This window comes from Stenella coeruleoalba, assembly GCF_951394435.1.
Source record: "Stenella coeruleoalba genome assembly, chromosome: 2".
NCBI lineage: Eukaryota > Metazoa > Chordata > Mammalia > Artiodactyla > Delphinidae > Stenella > Stenella coeruleoalba.
In genome coordinates this window covers 11,813,787-11,829,340 of record NC_137147.1, presented here as the reverse complement: position 1 = coordinate 11,829,340, position 15,554 = coordinate 11,813,787, and the positions used below count along the sequence as shown (strand labels likewise).

At 37.0% G+C, this 15,554-nt stretch overlaps 1 protein-coding gene across 2 annotated transcripts in view; it reads right to left on the bottom strand.

The window, feature by feature from the left end:
• TRIP11 (thyroid hormone receptor interactor 11) overlaps positions 1-15,554 on the bottom strand; it is a 68,023-nt gene that overhangs the window by 34,986 nt on the left and 17,483 nt on the right. For both annotated transcript variants that reach the window (XM_079913954.1, XM_079913955.1), the window contains exons 6-11: positions 14,681-14,846; positions 12,688-13,053; positions 9,923-9,963; positions 9,257-9,343; positions 5,703-5,915; positions 1,775-4,798 (exon numbers count right to left, since the gene is read on the bottom strand). In XM_079913954.1, coding sequence (XP_079770080.1) covers positions 1,775-4,798; positions 5,703-5,915; positions 9,257-9,343; positions 9,923-9,963; positions 12,688-13,053; positions 14,681-14,846 — 3,897 coding nt within the window. The remainder of the gene's footprint in view (positions 1-1,774; positions 4,799-5,702; positions 5,916-9,256; positions 9,344-9,922; positions 9,964-12,687; positions 13,054-14,680; positions 14,847-15,554) is intronic.

Below are 15,554 nucleotides of genomic sequence, written 5' to 3'. Positions count from 1 at the left end.
TAGAATATTATAAGAAATCAATTAGTTTATGCCAATTACCCTCAAGTAATACAATACTTAAGTACAACTTAACTAACTTAGGAAAGCTTCCTGAAAGGTAGGTGAGCCTTAATTAAATCTGCACACTTTGGATCTATAAATGTCAATGAAATAGAATTAGACTGTACAAGATGCTAAAACTACAATAGGAAAAAACATATAAAAAGAATACTTTATTGTCCTCCTCTCCTCCATTATACTCTTACAAGCCCTAAGATGCTACACCCAATTTTGGCTAGTGAGCAATAGAAAGCTTCTACCCTCTACCAGTCTTTTTCATACTGAATATATATCAGTACCATAAGAAGCTAAGAAGCTATTCCTGAAAGGAGGAGCACAACTCAATACATCAGTGTACCTATTTAATCAGATGACAAAGAAGGGGAAAATGAGGCAAGACTTTTCTTATCAAGCGAAAACTACATCAAGCATTCACAAACTTTAATCCGAGACTTTTAAAATAGAATTTAATTGGCAAAAGAAGTTAAATCATTTTGTAACTCGTGCCCCGCAGCATGTAAACACTCAAGAAGCAGTTGTTGGGGCTTCCCTGGTGGCGCAGTGGTTGAGAGTCCGCCTGCCGATGCAGGGGACACAGGTTCATGCCCTGGTCTGGGAAGATCCCACATGCCGCGGAGCGGCTGGGCCCGTGAGCCATGGCCGCTGAGCCTGTGCGTCCGGAGTCTGTGCTCCGCAGCGGGAGAGGCCACAACAGTGAGAGGCCCGCATACCACAAAAAAAAAAAAAGAAAAGAAAAGAAGCAGTTGTTTAATATTCCATTGTTCTGCCTCATTTCTTTGCTAAATTTCCACCACTAAAAGTATAGAAATAAGAGTAAAAAGGCACTACATCAAAAGAGCCCATAGCTTTGATCACAGCATGATGTACTGGGTCTTCAAAACATTCTTATCAAAATCAAATATCAACTGAATGTAAACATTTAAATATATCAAAACTACTGACACTTTTAACCAATACAACCTTCCTTTTTATGGGTGAATAAACAAACCAATAAAGTCAAAACACACCCAAAGTCACACAATGACACAACTGGGATTAGAATATTTATTGAGTCTACTTATGTGAAAAGTACTATTCATAGCTAACGCTTTTCAAATACCAGGCTGTGAATGATTCATAAAAATCAATTTAATGGGTCACCCAGCACTTCCTTCTTTTAAGAGAGCATCACATGTAGTAAGGGTAATTTCTGATTCCTGAAACTTTTGTTTCAGTTTTACACACACACACACACACACACACACACACACACAAAGTGCTTATTGTGTCACAATGTAAAATGTATTTCGTACTTCAGATCATTGTCAAAGATGTAGCATGTATTTCACAGAGCTCCCCTTTATATATAAGAACCTCTAAAACCAGCAGTTACTGAAATATGCCTAAAATGTGATTAAACTGCAGTAACCTCAGAGTTCTTATATCACATTTCTATTTTCTAAAGAAAAACATTAACTGCTTCTAAACTTTTTCTACTTAGACTGTAAAAAAATTAATCTAGAACTAAAAATATTTGGAAATATCTAGTAATTTGGGGGAGAAACTTGCAGATGCCTCTGAGGAAAATTTATTTTGAATGAATCACAATACCTTGAAATAAATATTTCTAAATGAACAAATGCATCTTCCCCTTCAAAGAACATCAATAAAGTAGCACACTAAAAAATCTCCTCCACCCCAAACTTCCCTCCACAACACGCCATCCAGAACATACCTGCTCTTTTTCTTTCAGTAGATGCTCAAAAGCCAGAGCCTTCTCCTTCAATGAATGGCATTCAAACTCTTTTTCTCGAAGCATCATAGAAAACTTCGTATTAGTCTCCTGTAATGCTTGATATTCTGTTTCCTTTCCCCTGGATGTTTCTATTATTTTTTCATTTTCCCCCTTTAGTTTACAAATATCCATTTCTAAGATTAATGTTCTCTCCTTCAGGTTTGTTACTGCCTGCCTCAAAAGTTCATTTTCATTCACCTTGTTAGTGAAATTTTCATTCAAAGCAAGTAACTGATCACTTTTGGCTTTGATTAAGAGGTCTTTTTCCTTAAGCGACTTTTGTAAGGTATCTTGTTTCTCCTTGAGCTGCTTAATTTCTGAATCAGTTTGTTCGTGTTCTTTTCTTTCTAGCTCTGAGGAAGCAGCAATCGAATCAGACAATCTGTGATTATTTTCCTGGAGAGTTCTAATTGTTGCATCTTTTTCCTGCAGTGATTTTCTTAGCTCTTCTATTTCTTGTTTAGAAGACTCACTCAATACATCAGACTTAATTGTTCTAAGAGACTCTGCTGACTGGGAAGTAAGCGACGATCCAGAAGAGAGCTGAGGTGAAATAATATCAAGTTTTCCTAAAAGAAGATCCTTGGTATTGCAAAGCTGCCCTATGCTGTGCTGAACTTGTGCTAATTCCTGCCCAAAATTTTTGAGTTTGGTTTCATTCTGCTCATAACTTTGGATCAGGCCAGTATAGTTCACTTGCAATTTAGAGTTGTTATCACTGTCAACCAGAACTTGTGCCTGAAGCTGATGAAGCTCCTCCTGGAGCTGGGCTGACTCGTGTTGCATATTTTGTACTGTAGTCATTACCTGCTGTTTCCACTCTTCCATTTTCTTTACTTGTTGTTTTAACTTATCGCGTTCCTGTAGAAGCTCCTCGAACTGATTACTATTAACACCTCCAACCTCATTTTCAGTGTTGGATGTTTGTAAAACTGTCAATAAGGTCTGACATTTCTGACTTAATGCATCTATTTCAATGTCTTTTTCTCGAATGATACGTGATAAATTCTGAATAGTTTCTCTAAACATATCTTGGCCACTACTTTCAAACCTCGTGGACAATTTTTTATTTTCATCTTGCAGCTTATTGAGAGCTGTTTCTTTTGCAGCAACTATATCCATCATCTTGTGATATTCTGTTTTTAGATGGCTATTCTCCCTAGTCTTCTCACTCAAAACAGCTAGTACCTGTTCTCGTTCCATAGCATAGGCCTGCAGCTGCTGTTGAAGGTAAACAACATCCTGGGGGTAGGAAGCTGTAGTAATTCGAGCATGAAGAGCTTGTATCTCCAAATCTTTCTGCTGGATAATCTGAGTTAGTTTACCAACCTCATCTCTGGAAAGCTGATCAATCTGTTTAGTTAGAGATATATTCTTTTCATTTAGAAGCTTAATCTCCAATTCTCGTTCTTTTATTCCTTTTACTAATCTTTCGGTTTCAGCTTTAGATAAATCATGCTTTTCACTTCCATTTTCTATATTAAGGCCCTGAACTTTTGTTTCTTGAAAAATAACAGAATTCTCTGTTTGAACGTCCTGTCTTTCTTCCTGCAACTGGGTTTTGATTTGTTCAATTGTTTTTTGCAAATTCTTAATTTCCTCATCTTTCTCTAAAAAGAGCTGGGTGTGTGTGGCGTTCATTTGCTCATGCTGGTATCTAAACTCATCCATTTCCTTCTTCTGCTCCTGTAAAGACTGAAGCAGCTGTATTTTACTCTGGTTTTGATCTTCAATTACCTTTTGATGATGTTTTATTTCCTCTTTAAGATTATCCTTTAATATATTCAGCTGATTCACCTCAGATTCTAGTTCTGTAATACTATCAAGGGTTTTAGGCTCAGCCACAGGTGCAGCTCGACTCTGCTGTTCCCTGAGTCGTTCCAACTCTTCTTTCAGATGATTGTTTTCTTCTTTCATGGATCCAAGACTTCTGTCTTTTTCCTCTATGGTTTGCCTTAAAATTTCATTTTTTCTTAAGGCCTGAGTATATTTATCTAATTCCTCCTGAAGCTCTGAACTTCTTTCTTTAAGTTTTTCAATAAAAATTTCGTTCTCATTTACAAGTTGGGTCAATTGCTTCTGCTCTTCTAAGCTAGATGACAAAATTTTCTTCGTTTCCTTATGATCAGTATCCATCTGCTTGATATTCTTTCTGAGTTCTGCTATTTCAAAGTCTTTCTCTTGACTGAGTTTAATTAAACGCTCATGGTCCAGCTGTAAAGCAGAGATACTCAAATTACGTGCATTGGACAGTTCTTCCATGGTTTGCTCATACTTGTTTGCTTCTTCCAACAGCCTCTTTTCAGCCTGACACAATTCTCCTTCTAACTGTTCCTTCTCGATTTTTAGAGCCTCCACAATAGCGTTTTTTTCCTGAGAAATCTGATTGTTACCAGCAATAGACTCTTCCAACTGATGTCTTACATTTTCACATGCTAAATTCAACTTTTCATTTTCCATTTTGAGATCAAAAGCAACTTTCTTTAAATTTTCATTGAGCTGTTCTATTTCTGAAAGATTTTGCCTTAAGTTTCTCACTTCGGCTTCCCTTTCGTTAAGTAAGTCATCCTTAAAATTACTGTTAGAGTCTCGATTAAGAGACTGCGTTATTAACTCATCCCTGACTCTAGAGAGCTCCTCCTCCTTTTGTTTAATATGTTCCTGAAGTTCAAAGTTCTCCTTCTGGATGTTTAAATTTTTTGTGTGCAATTTATTTAGCTGATCTACTAAATCTGCTACTTTATCCTCAAGCTTCTGCTTGGTTAAATGTAAATCACTTAGTACCAGTTCACTCTGAATTAACTTTTCTTTCTGCACGTCTAACTCTTTAGTAATGTTCATTTTATCATTTTCAAGTTGATGAACTCTCTTTTTTTCATCATTTAGATCTTTTTTCAGTTTACTGATGACATTATCTCCCTCGTTTTCTTGTTTTGATAGCTGATCTTTGATCAAAATCATGTGCTGAAAGAAAAATTAATTTGCATGAACTTTAAAACATTCTCTCATTTTAGTACCTAAAGGAAACTTTATAAAATATCACACATAATACAAGAATAATCCTCAGACATTTCTAATCCTTCTAATTTTGTTGGGAACTTTTTAAAAATTCCCAACAAAATTATTTACTAATTATCTTACAGCAAATCTATTTAATTGTTTTAGAGATTAGAACTTAAAAGCAAATAAACACTGAAGCAGGGAGACAACAAGCTACAGCCCATGGGCCAAATAACACCTGCACCTGTTTTTGTAAGTAAATTCTTACTGGAACAGAGCCAGGCTCGTTCGTTTACATATGACAACAGCAGAGCTGAGTAGCTGCAACTGCAACTACATGGCCTGCAAAGCCAAAGATATTTACTATCTAACACTTTACAAAAAAAGTTTGCCAACCTCTACAACTTGAGCATCAATTAACTAAAATATTGATTAAATCACCGAAATTAAATCACGCCAGTTTTGCTTATTAATCCAGTGTTCAGTCTACTGAGTAGAACATGCTGCTGCACTGTCTTTAATATATCATAAAACAGGGCTTCCCTGGTGGCGCAGTGGTTGAGAATCCGCCTCCCAATGCAGGGGACACAGGTTCGAGCCCTGGTCCGGGAAGATCCCACATGCCGCAGAGCAACTAAGCCTGTGCACCACAACTACTGAGCCCGCGCACCACAACTACTGAAGCCTGTGCACCTATAGCCCGTGCTCCGCAACAAGAGAAGCCACCACAATGAGAAGCCTGCTCGCTGCAACTAGAGAAAGCCTGTGGGCAGCAATGAAGACACAACGCAGCCAAAAATAAAATAAATAAAATAAATTTAAATATATATATATATATATCATAAAATATAATTTAATATATTGTTACCTTTGTAGCCTCTTGGTTCTGTTTATCCAATTCTTCTAACTCAGCTATTAGTATTTCCTTTTCAGTAATGCTCTGATTGAGTTCTTGTTCCTTTGCCTCCAAATTACGTCTTAAATCACATAATTCTGAATCCAAATCCATGTCCCTTGCAGCTGTATTTTTAATTACTTCATATTCATTGTTCAATTTTGAAAGTGATATTTGCAGTTCTTCCTTAAATGAAAAAAGGGGGAAAAAACAACACATACTATCAATTGGAAGAAGAGACACCAAAAGTTTAAAAATATACATATATAAGCAAAACTTGGGAATGTATTTTTAGATGCTCTGTGTTGGAAACATTATTGAATAATACCTCAGCAATAACACATAAAATTGAACAAGCCACAGCCTTCATTCATGTACAATTTTATTTGCAGCTTCAAGTAAAACATTTCTATAGTCCTAGACAAGATGCAACAACTGTAAGTCTGTCCTCTAGCTCCAACTTCTTTACACAAAAACTTTCCCATTTGAGAGCCTTCCCACTCCCACTCCCACTGCTGCTTCCCTTCCATCTCCTCCTTCCCCCACACAACACACATAATTTTCAAAACATCCCGAGCCTTCCAGCTCCCTTCACTTCCATCCCTAACATCACCACCAACAGCCCCAGGCAAAAATGTAAGCTATCCATATCCATTTGCTCTGAAGTTTGTCCTCTCCAATTAGAAAATAAAAGGCTTCTTCTCCCTCATAAAAGTAATTTCCCTTACAACTGGCTTGTCAGAACATGAAACCTTTTCTTGACCCAAGAAAGAACCCTCCTTTCCTTCCTTTACCTTCTAACCTAAGCACAGACTAGGTTCCCCTCTCTCAGACCTAACATTCCTAAAGATACACCTGTATGTGATTTTTTAAAGCACATTCTATGTTCTGTTCTATTTGTATTTAATGCTTTTCCTCCAAAATCCCAGACATGGGACAGTTCTCTATGCTTCAACATTATTTCAACCTCTATCACTATGATGGTTGTGATAAACCCTCTATCACTGTAAAGACATCTTTCATTGACAGAGATTTTTTGGACTCGCAGGCTCAGCGGCCATGGCCCACAGGCCCAGCCGCTCTGCGGCATGTGGGATCTTCCCAGACCAGGGCACGAACCCGTGTCCCCCGCATCGGCAGGCGGACTCCCAACCAGTGCGCCACCAGGGAAGCCCGACAGAGATTTTTAAAAGCAAACTTCTATGGAATCTACTTTAAAGTAAATAAGAATCTCAAATTTTCATAAGTAGTCTAATATATACCTTACAAAAGAGACCAATGAAAACGATATTAGAACATCTGCCTTACAATTCTCATTCTCTTCCAATTCAAAGGTTTATTCTGAACCGCAAACGAAAGATGGAAATATCATTCTCTTATGCCTTTCTAGAGTTATCTGTTCAAGTAAGAGAACCACAGGGACTTCCCTGGTGACGCAGTGGTTAAGACTCCTCGCTCCCAATGCCAGGGGCCCAGGTTCGATCCCTGGTCAGGAAACTAGATCCCACATGCATGCCGCAACTAAGAGTTCACATGCCACAACTAAGGAGCCCGCCTGCCGCAACTAAGACCTGGCACAACCAAATAAATAAATAAATAAATATTTTTTAAAAATTAAAAAAAAAAAAGAGAACCACAAAAGGGACTTCCCTGGTGGTCCAGTGGTTAAGACTGCGCTCCCTCTGCAGGCGGTGCAAGTTCCATCCCTGCTCAGGGAACTAAGATCCCACATGCCGTGGAGCGTGGCCAAAAATAAACAAATAAATAAATAAAATAAAATTCTAAGAAGAGAACCACAAAATTTTTTGTCATGTGGATCTTAAGAATACACATGACCAGGACTTCCCTGGTGGCGCAGTGGTTAAGAATCTGCCTGCCGATACAGGGGACACGGGTTCAACCCCTGATCCGGGAAGATCCCACATGCCATGGAGCAACTAAGCCTGTGCACCACAACTACTGAGCCTGTGCTCTTGAGCCCACAAGCCGCAACTACTGAGCGCAAGAGTCACAACTACTGAAGCCTGAGCACCTACAGCCCGTGCTCCGCAACAAGAGAAGCCACCGCAACGAGAAGCCCGTGCACGGCAACCAAGAGTAGCTCCCGCTCGCCACAACTAGAGAAAGCCCGTGCACAGCAACAAAGACCCAACGCAGGCAAATAAATAAATAAATAAATAAAATAAAATATTAAAAAAAAAAAGAATGCACATGACCTTGCAGGTATTTTTGGCATTCTTAACCAGTGAGCAGACCCATAGCAGACACAATTCAAGCAAGAGTTGCAATGGATTACCTAACATCAAAAGAAAGGAGAAACAGCTAATCGGGAATAGCTACAGAATCCAAAATTATCATGAGGAGGTTACAGGCCCTATCAGAATACATGCTGAGATTTGCAAACTACAAAATACACTTAGACCAGTTAGAGAAAGGAATAACTGAATAAGCAGAATGCAGTCGAAGCAGAAAAGAACAGAGGAAACATATAATATAATAATTTAAAAATGACTGGGAGACACTACTGGCATTTAGTGGGTAGAAGAAGTGGGGCAAGGAACCTACAATGCAGAGGACACAACTAAGAATTCTCCCACCTGAATGCCAATAGTGCCCCTTTGAGAAACACTGCCTCCATACTAATGTGCAAGGATACGGAAAATATAATGTTAAGGTATGTATGAGCAGTATATATAGTATGCTAATATTTGTATTTTTTAAAGATATTTATATATATAAAATCATATATGCATAGATATAGTCTGGAAAGATACGCAAGAAACTGGTAAGCAAGAACACGTCTGAGGAAGAGACCAACCAACAGAAGTGTGAAGGATACTATATTTGTACTGTCTGAAGTTTTTCAGGATGCATTACTGAATATATACATCAGGAAATATGTGTTACTTTTTTAAAAATTAAGATTTTAAATTGAGTTGAGACACTGGCCTGTAATAATAATAAATAACACCAGCTTACAACTGTTCTATATTTAAGAAGCTGCCTTAACCAAGGACTTACCCCCTAAATGGTACAAACATAAAAATATCTTTCCCCATTTCCAACATTGCATTACAGAATCTTATTCCATCCTTGCTACTAGTATACATATTTCTACCACTGAGAATGTCCCTCTTTACCTCTCACCATTAAGAAATTCCTGTCCATTACACCAGACATATTCTGGGGCATATAAGTAGTGCATAGTTACTACAGTATGCCACTCCAGACTCCCGACCCACCTGTGTATGTTGCTGCTGATAGGACCTCATCTGAAACCAAAACAGAGCTATTACCTATCTTTTCTGCTCATATCTGTATGCCTACTGGCTTATCTTTAAACGTAAACTCTGCCCAGCCTCTCATACTCTGAACCTTGCCCAAGTACTTCAACCTGGCCTGACCAGCATCAATGAGATCAGCTTTATCCTCAGGACTCTCAAGAAATAAATATTCCATTTTGATATAAACTGGCCCTTAGCTATGACCTACAATTTTAATTCTGCCTCCATATTTATTGTACCCACCTTTTCTTGATTCAGTAATGAATTCTCTTTTTCTAAAACTTGGACATGCGTTTTAAGTTTCAGATTGTCTTCAGCAAGATTGTTATCCTATAAAAATGTTAAAACACTGTGTTTTCAAATAACAAGAAATTTAAAGTTTACAAAAAAGCAGGCAAGCTATACAATTGTGCATTTCTACTCTTCAGTGATATATAAAAATTATAAGCATAAAACACTGGACCATCTAAAAACAATCATTTTATAGACATTCTTAAAGAGGATTTCTTTATTATATTTGAAAAAATATGTAAATATATTTACAAAATAACTTGTAATCATTTAAAAAATAAAAAAAGAAACTCCTTGAATTCTTTAAGGGAAATCAAAATGCATTCCTCACTTTGGCAGAGGATCTGCTTCCACTGTCTACACATACGTATCATTTGTCAAATTAACCTTCAAAGAAATATACTTGCATTTTTCAATTATGTACTTTTAAAATTATATCAATTTATGATGCAAAAAGATTCTGTTACTAATCAGCAAACATAAAATTACTAAGATGAAAGTTCCTTGGATAAGTTCACATGAATTGTAAAAAACACAAAATAAGTAATTATAAATAACCAAAATCCTTTTTCTTGGTAAACCGAAGACAAAAGCTTTCTCTCTTAAAAATTAGTTTACCTGGTTTAAATTACTCAGTCTCTTTATTTCATTTTCAGCATCTGTAAAAACAACAATGGATCTGACATTAAAATTCTTTAAAATAACTTAGTAATTATCTCCTATACTAAATTCACAAATGAAATCCAATTAAAATGTTATTTATAAGCATAATTAGCAAGCCCTAACAGTGAAATGTATTTTTGCTATTTTGTATTTCTATTTTGACTATACTGAAGAAGTCATAATATAAATGTCAGTCAGAAACTATGTTAAAATCCAATTCTATGGACTAGTATAAGAAAGAATTTATAACTGTGTTCTGGATGAGTCATAAGTTCTTGCCTGGATAAAAACATTAACAACAACTGCATTTCAAAATGAGCTGATTAGTCTGTGTATCAGGAAATAGTATAAGGACTAAGATTAGAAAAAAGAAAAAACAATGTATATTATACCACAATATGTTATACCACATATTGGTATGTTACACCCCAATATGCTATGTTATACCACAATAATAAAATAATCTCTCAATTTTCTAAAGTGACTTAGACATGACTACTAATAAAAAGACCATTCAATCTGGTATTAGAGATAGATCCACAAATAGAAGTAGTTCTAGAAGAAGAACACAAAGACAAAATACCATGAGTTCAGCTGAAGTAATTCATTCAATGTTCACTCAAGAAATATTGTGAGTTGCTAAACAAGATGGAAAAATTTAGTCCATGCTTGCTCTCAAGAAGCTTACAATTTAGAGGGGAAGATAAAAAAGGAAACACATGAGAACAGTACAGTGTGATATAGGGAGCACAGGTGCTACCAGAGCAAAAGGGCCAAACAACTCATCCAAACTAGGAGGGCCGGGGGAGTGGGGTGAATGGGGTCAGGGAAGCAGCAGTGCTAGGTACCTCCCGGTGGATGCAACACCTCTATTGAAGCTTAATATACTAAGAGTTAGTGGGGGGAAAAAACAGAGACACTCCACACAGAAAAAGCAACAAATGCAAAGGCAACAGAGCTTAGAGACAACATTGCTGGCTTTAAGGAGCTATAGAGAAAGTTCAACACGGCTAAAGCTTAGAATGTTAGGAAAATGGGAAGAGTTGAAACTGCAGAGGTAGACAGAGACCAGATCATGAAAGACACCGTATGTCCAACTAAGATGTTTAGACTGTATCCTGAAATCCACAGGGAGCCACAAAGTACTAAAATCAGGGAAGTGACCTGCTTTACATTTCTGAAAAATCATTCTGGCTGCAGAAAGAAAACATATTGATTGAAGAAGGAATCATGGACACCAGAGAATAATAGGTAACACTTTTATAATGCTTATTATGGGCTAGACACTGTTCTAGAGAGAACTTTGCAGCTAGTAACATAAAATCCTACTACTACAACCACGAATGAGATAGTATTATTATCCCAACCATAGAGATGAAAAACCCAAAGTATAGGGATGTTAATTAACTGTCCAAGGTCAGTTAGTTAGTGCTGGAGCTGGATTCCAACCTAGTCATGTTCTTAACCACTATGCTATTCTGCTCTACTAAGAGACTGCTATAGTTAAACAGGCAAAAAGAAATTATAATTGGCTGAAGTTATTCAGTGGCAGTGGAAATGGAGAAAAGGGGAAGGACTAGGGCAGCAGGTTTGTTTTTAAAGCAAATAAACTCATATGGATCACCCAATATATTAAGAAAATAAATTTATTTTGAGAAGAATAGACCTACTCTGAAGTCAAATGACAAAGTCATCCAGAACCCCACCACACAACCTTCCCTTTGTCTTCATGGCAGTCCCAAGACTGAGGCACCTATGAGAAACCCTAGAGCTCCTCTGGGACACAATCCTGAAATAGCACTGAGCCAGAGAGAAGTCAAGGAAATAGAACCTATAGGACTTGCAAGGTGATAACTTCAAGTTTTCTGTTTTGGGAGAGTGGTAAATGCTACCAATCACCGAGGTAGGGAAAGGAAGAGGGGAGGAAGAGGGTCACTCTACTTTGAGCCTAACTCTAAATTTACTCCAGGTCAGGAGCTCACGATAAACAACTAAGTAAGGAACACAGAAGGGGCAGGCAGGGGGTATCACAAGCACATAAGGGCTAGAAACCTCTAGAGCAGGAATGAGTTCATAAAGTGAAAGTTCATATTGTGAGAAGAGGACAGAGTGAAAAATAAAATGCATCTTTTCAGTGGAAGAGCTCCCATTATGTTTTCCTGGCATAAATAAATACTGGTGTTAGGCCTATTTCATTCAATATTTTTTTTTTTTGTAAGCTACAACACTGGTACGGTAACTAAATATCATCTTGAGCATAGTAAGTGGTGGAAGACCTACGGCTCTTACTATTCTTAGGTCTGCTTAGGTACAGATCATTTTGAAAGGTAATATAGACTTTTGAAGAAGATAGACTGCATTCTCTAACTGGAGGGTCTGGGCCCTAACGAGTTACAGGAAGTACTTGGTAACCTCCTCCCAACAAATGTTTACATAAGCATTTCTCAGAAATCTACATAGCCTCCTAAGTCAATGAGTTCCATGTAAATACTTAAAGGATGAAGAAGGGAGGCTGAAAGAAACCTAGCCGATTCTTAACCCTTTTAGTAGAAATATCCTATTTGTGATCTATTAATTATGGCACTGAATCCAAAGCAAGCAATTCTATTCAAATTCCACATAGTCATTTCCATAGTGTTCAATTATTCAAGTGTTTGTCTCTGAAAACAACTAGTATGAAATGAAACACCAATCAGAAATAAGTTCCAAACATTTTATACCAGACAGTGCTTGTTGCAATCTGAACACTTCTTCTTCTACTGAAGAACTGTGTGGAAGAATTATTTCCTTTTCTGTCACAGTATCACTTTGCTTCGCAGCATAAGGCTGCAATTTACTACATTCCAGTTTCAAGCTTTCACATTCTTCAAGTAATTGTCTGTTTTCCACACTTAGTCGTTCTTGTTCCTTCTTCAAAACACCTCTGTCATTTTCTGCAGAAGATAATTTTTTATTTATGCCTTTTATTTTATTCTCAAGTTCTTCAATTTTTTTTGTAGACTCTACTTTTTCAGCTTGTAGAACTTGAATAGTTTTTTGCATCTCATGGATTTTAGAGTGATCAGTTACTGCAATTCCTGAGCCACCTAGAACATAAACATAAAATCAGGGACACATCAAATGTCAAGTACCAAGAGACAAATAGCCTGCTGTATACAACTGAAGATTTAACAGACTTCAGAACTTGGAAGGCTTAAAAAGAAAAGCTAAAATAACAGTGAGATAAAACTACTCATTAGAATGTCCAAAATCCAGACACTAACACCACCAAATGCTGGTAAGGAGGTGGAGGAACAGGAACTTTCATTCACTGCTGGTGGGAATGCAAAATGATACAGCCAGTTTGGAAAAGTTTAATGATTTCTTTCAAAATTAACAAATATGATATTCTTATCATATGATCCAGCAATCATACTGCTTAGTATTTACCCAAAGGAGCAGGAAGCAAATCCACACAAAAACCTGAACAAGAATGTTTATAGCAGCTTTATTCATAATTGCCAAAACTTGGAAACAACTGAGATGTCCTTCAGTAGGTGAATGGATAAAAAAACTGTGGCACATCCAAACAATGGAATATTATTCAGCGCTTAAAAAGAAATGAGCTATCAAGCCATGAAAAAACATGGAGGAAGTGTACACCTGAAACTTATATAATATTGTACATCAACTACACCTCAATAGGGACTTCCCTGGTGGTCCAGTGGGTAAGACTCTGTGCTCCTAATGCAGGGAGCCCAGGTTCGATCCCTGGTTGGGGAACTAGATCCCACATGCATGCTGCAACTAAGAAGCCCACATGCCACAACTAAGGAGTCCACATGCTGCAACAAAGATCCCGTGTGTGCAACTAAGCTAAAATAAATAAATATTTAAAAAAAAAAACTACACCTCAATAAAAAATAAATTAAAAAAAAAACATGGAGGAAACTTGAATGTATATTACTAAGTGAAAGAAGTCCATCTGAAAAGGCTACATACTATATGGTTCCAAGTATATGACAATTTTGGAAAAGGCAAAACAATGAAGATAATAAAAAGATCAGTGGTTTTAAGGGTGGGATGGGGGGAATGAATAGGCAGAGCACAGAGGGTTTTTTCGGGCAGTGAAAATACTCTGTATGATATTATGATGATATACATTTGTCCAAATCCATAGAATGTACAACACTAAACGTAAACTCTGAGATAAATATGGACTTTGGGTGACTATGATGTGCCTTGGTAAAAAAATGTACTATTCTGATGAGTGATGTAGATAGTGGGGGAGGCTATGCATGTGGGGGAATGGGGTATAAGGGAGATCTCTGTACCTCCTCAATTTTGTTATAAATTTAAAACTGCTCTAAAAAAATAAAGTCTTTTTTTAAAGAAAGTTAAATTACCGTAATACACAAAACATTTTTAAATAAATAGTTAAGGAAAGATATTACTTGAATCAAATACTAAGAAGCCTTTGTATCTGAGTTTGAAATAAAGTAAAAACACACCAAACAATGCAAAGAGATCTCTGTATTATAACTATTTACCACAAAGGTAAAAGGACTTTTCCATTTTTGCAGAATCTTGACAATAGTGGTGCCGCTGTAAATTTCTGGCAGATGAGCAGAACCAGTCATTTACTCATTCCTTAGAACTTTGACCAAGTTTACATCAGCTAAGTCTATCATTTAATTATGTCATTTAAGACACTAAACTAACAAAATTAATAACCTTCTTGTAACAGATTTTCCAGTTCTTCAATCCGTTCTTCATAGTCACTTAATTCTTCTCGATGCCGACGAGTTATTTCTGTCAATTTCTGTTGATGTGCATTCTGCAATACTGACATTTCATGTTGATGGTTGTCAATTTCCTGACTTCGGTTCTGTTTAAGTTCCTTAAAAAATAAAAACGAAGTTAACCATATTTAAAATAAATGAATTTAACTAAACTATTTCATTGTTGTCCAAAAGTCCATATTATTAAAAATAATTCTCTGAACATGCTCAGGCTGAAAAAATTTAAGTACAGGCCCCAAATCTGGACAATTCTAAAAGACCCCACCCTTTCCTTTCTTGGGCCTTAAAAGCAATTTTTCTACTTTCAATGAGGGAACACCAGCAATAAACAACTGAAACAAAATGCAAGCAAAAATATCTTTTTCTCTTTAGTATCTGTGACCATGAACTTCTGCTAATGACATATTCCACCAATATCAGTGTCCACCTTCTGGCCAATCTGTTCCTGTTGTCCTATTATACCTATCTTTTTGCTCAGTCTTTCCTTCTCTCAGTTTTGATAGGACCCCTAAACTGTCAACCAAGGTGTCTCGCTACCCAAGTTGAGACCACTCTCTCTCTCCTAGGAACCTGGATATTCAGCTGCGTCTTTCAAAGAGGGAACCTGGTTAGACCAGAAGCATTATAATAGCTGCACCCTGGAGAGCCTATCCACTGTGTCCCGCTACCTAGATCTCTGATGCTGGTCTAATTTCTACCCTTCCTGAGGCCAAAATGCTCAATTTTTCCTTCAATCCTGTGGACAGAGTACCTGGCTCCTTCTAATAAACCCTCTTATGCTTTACTTAGCCAGAGACCGTTTTCGT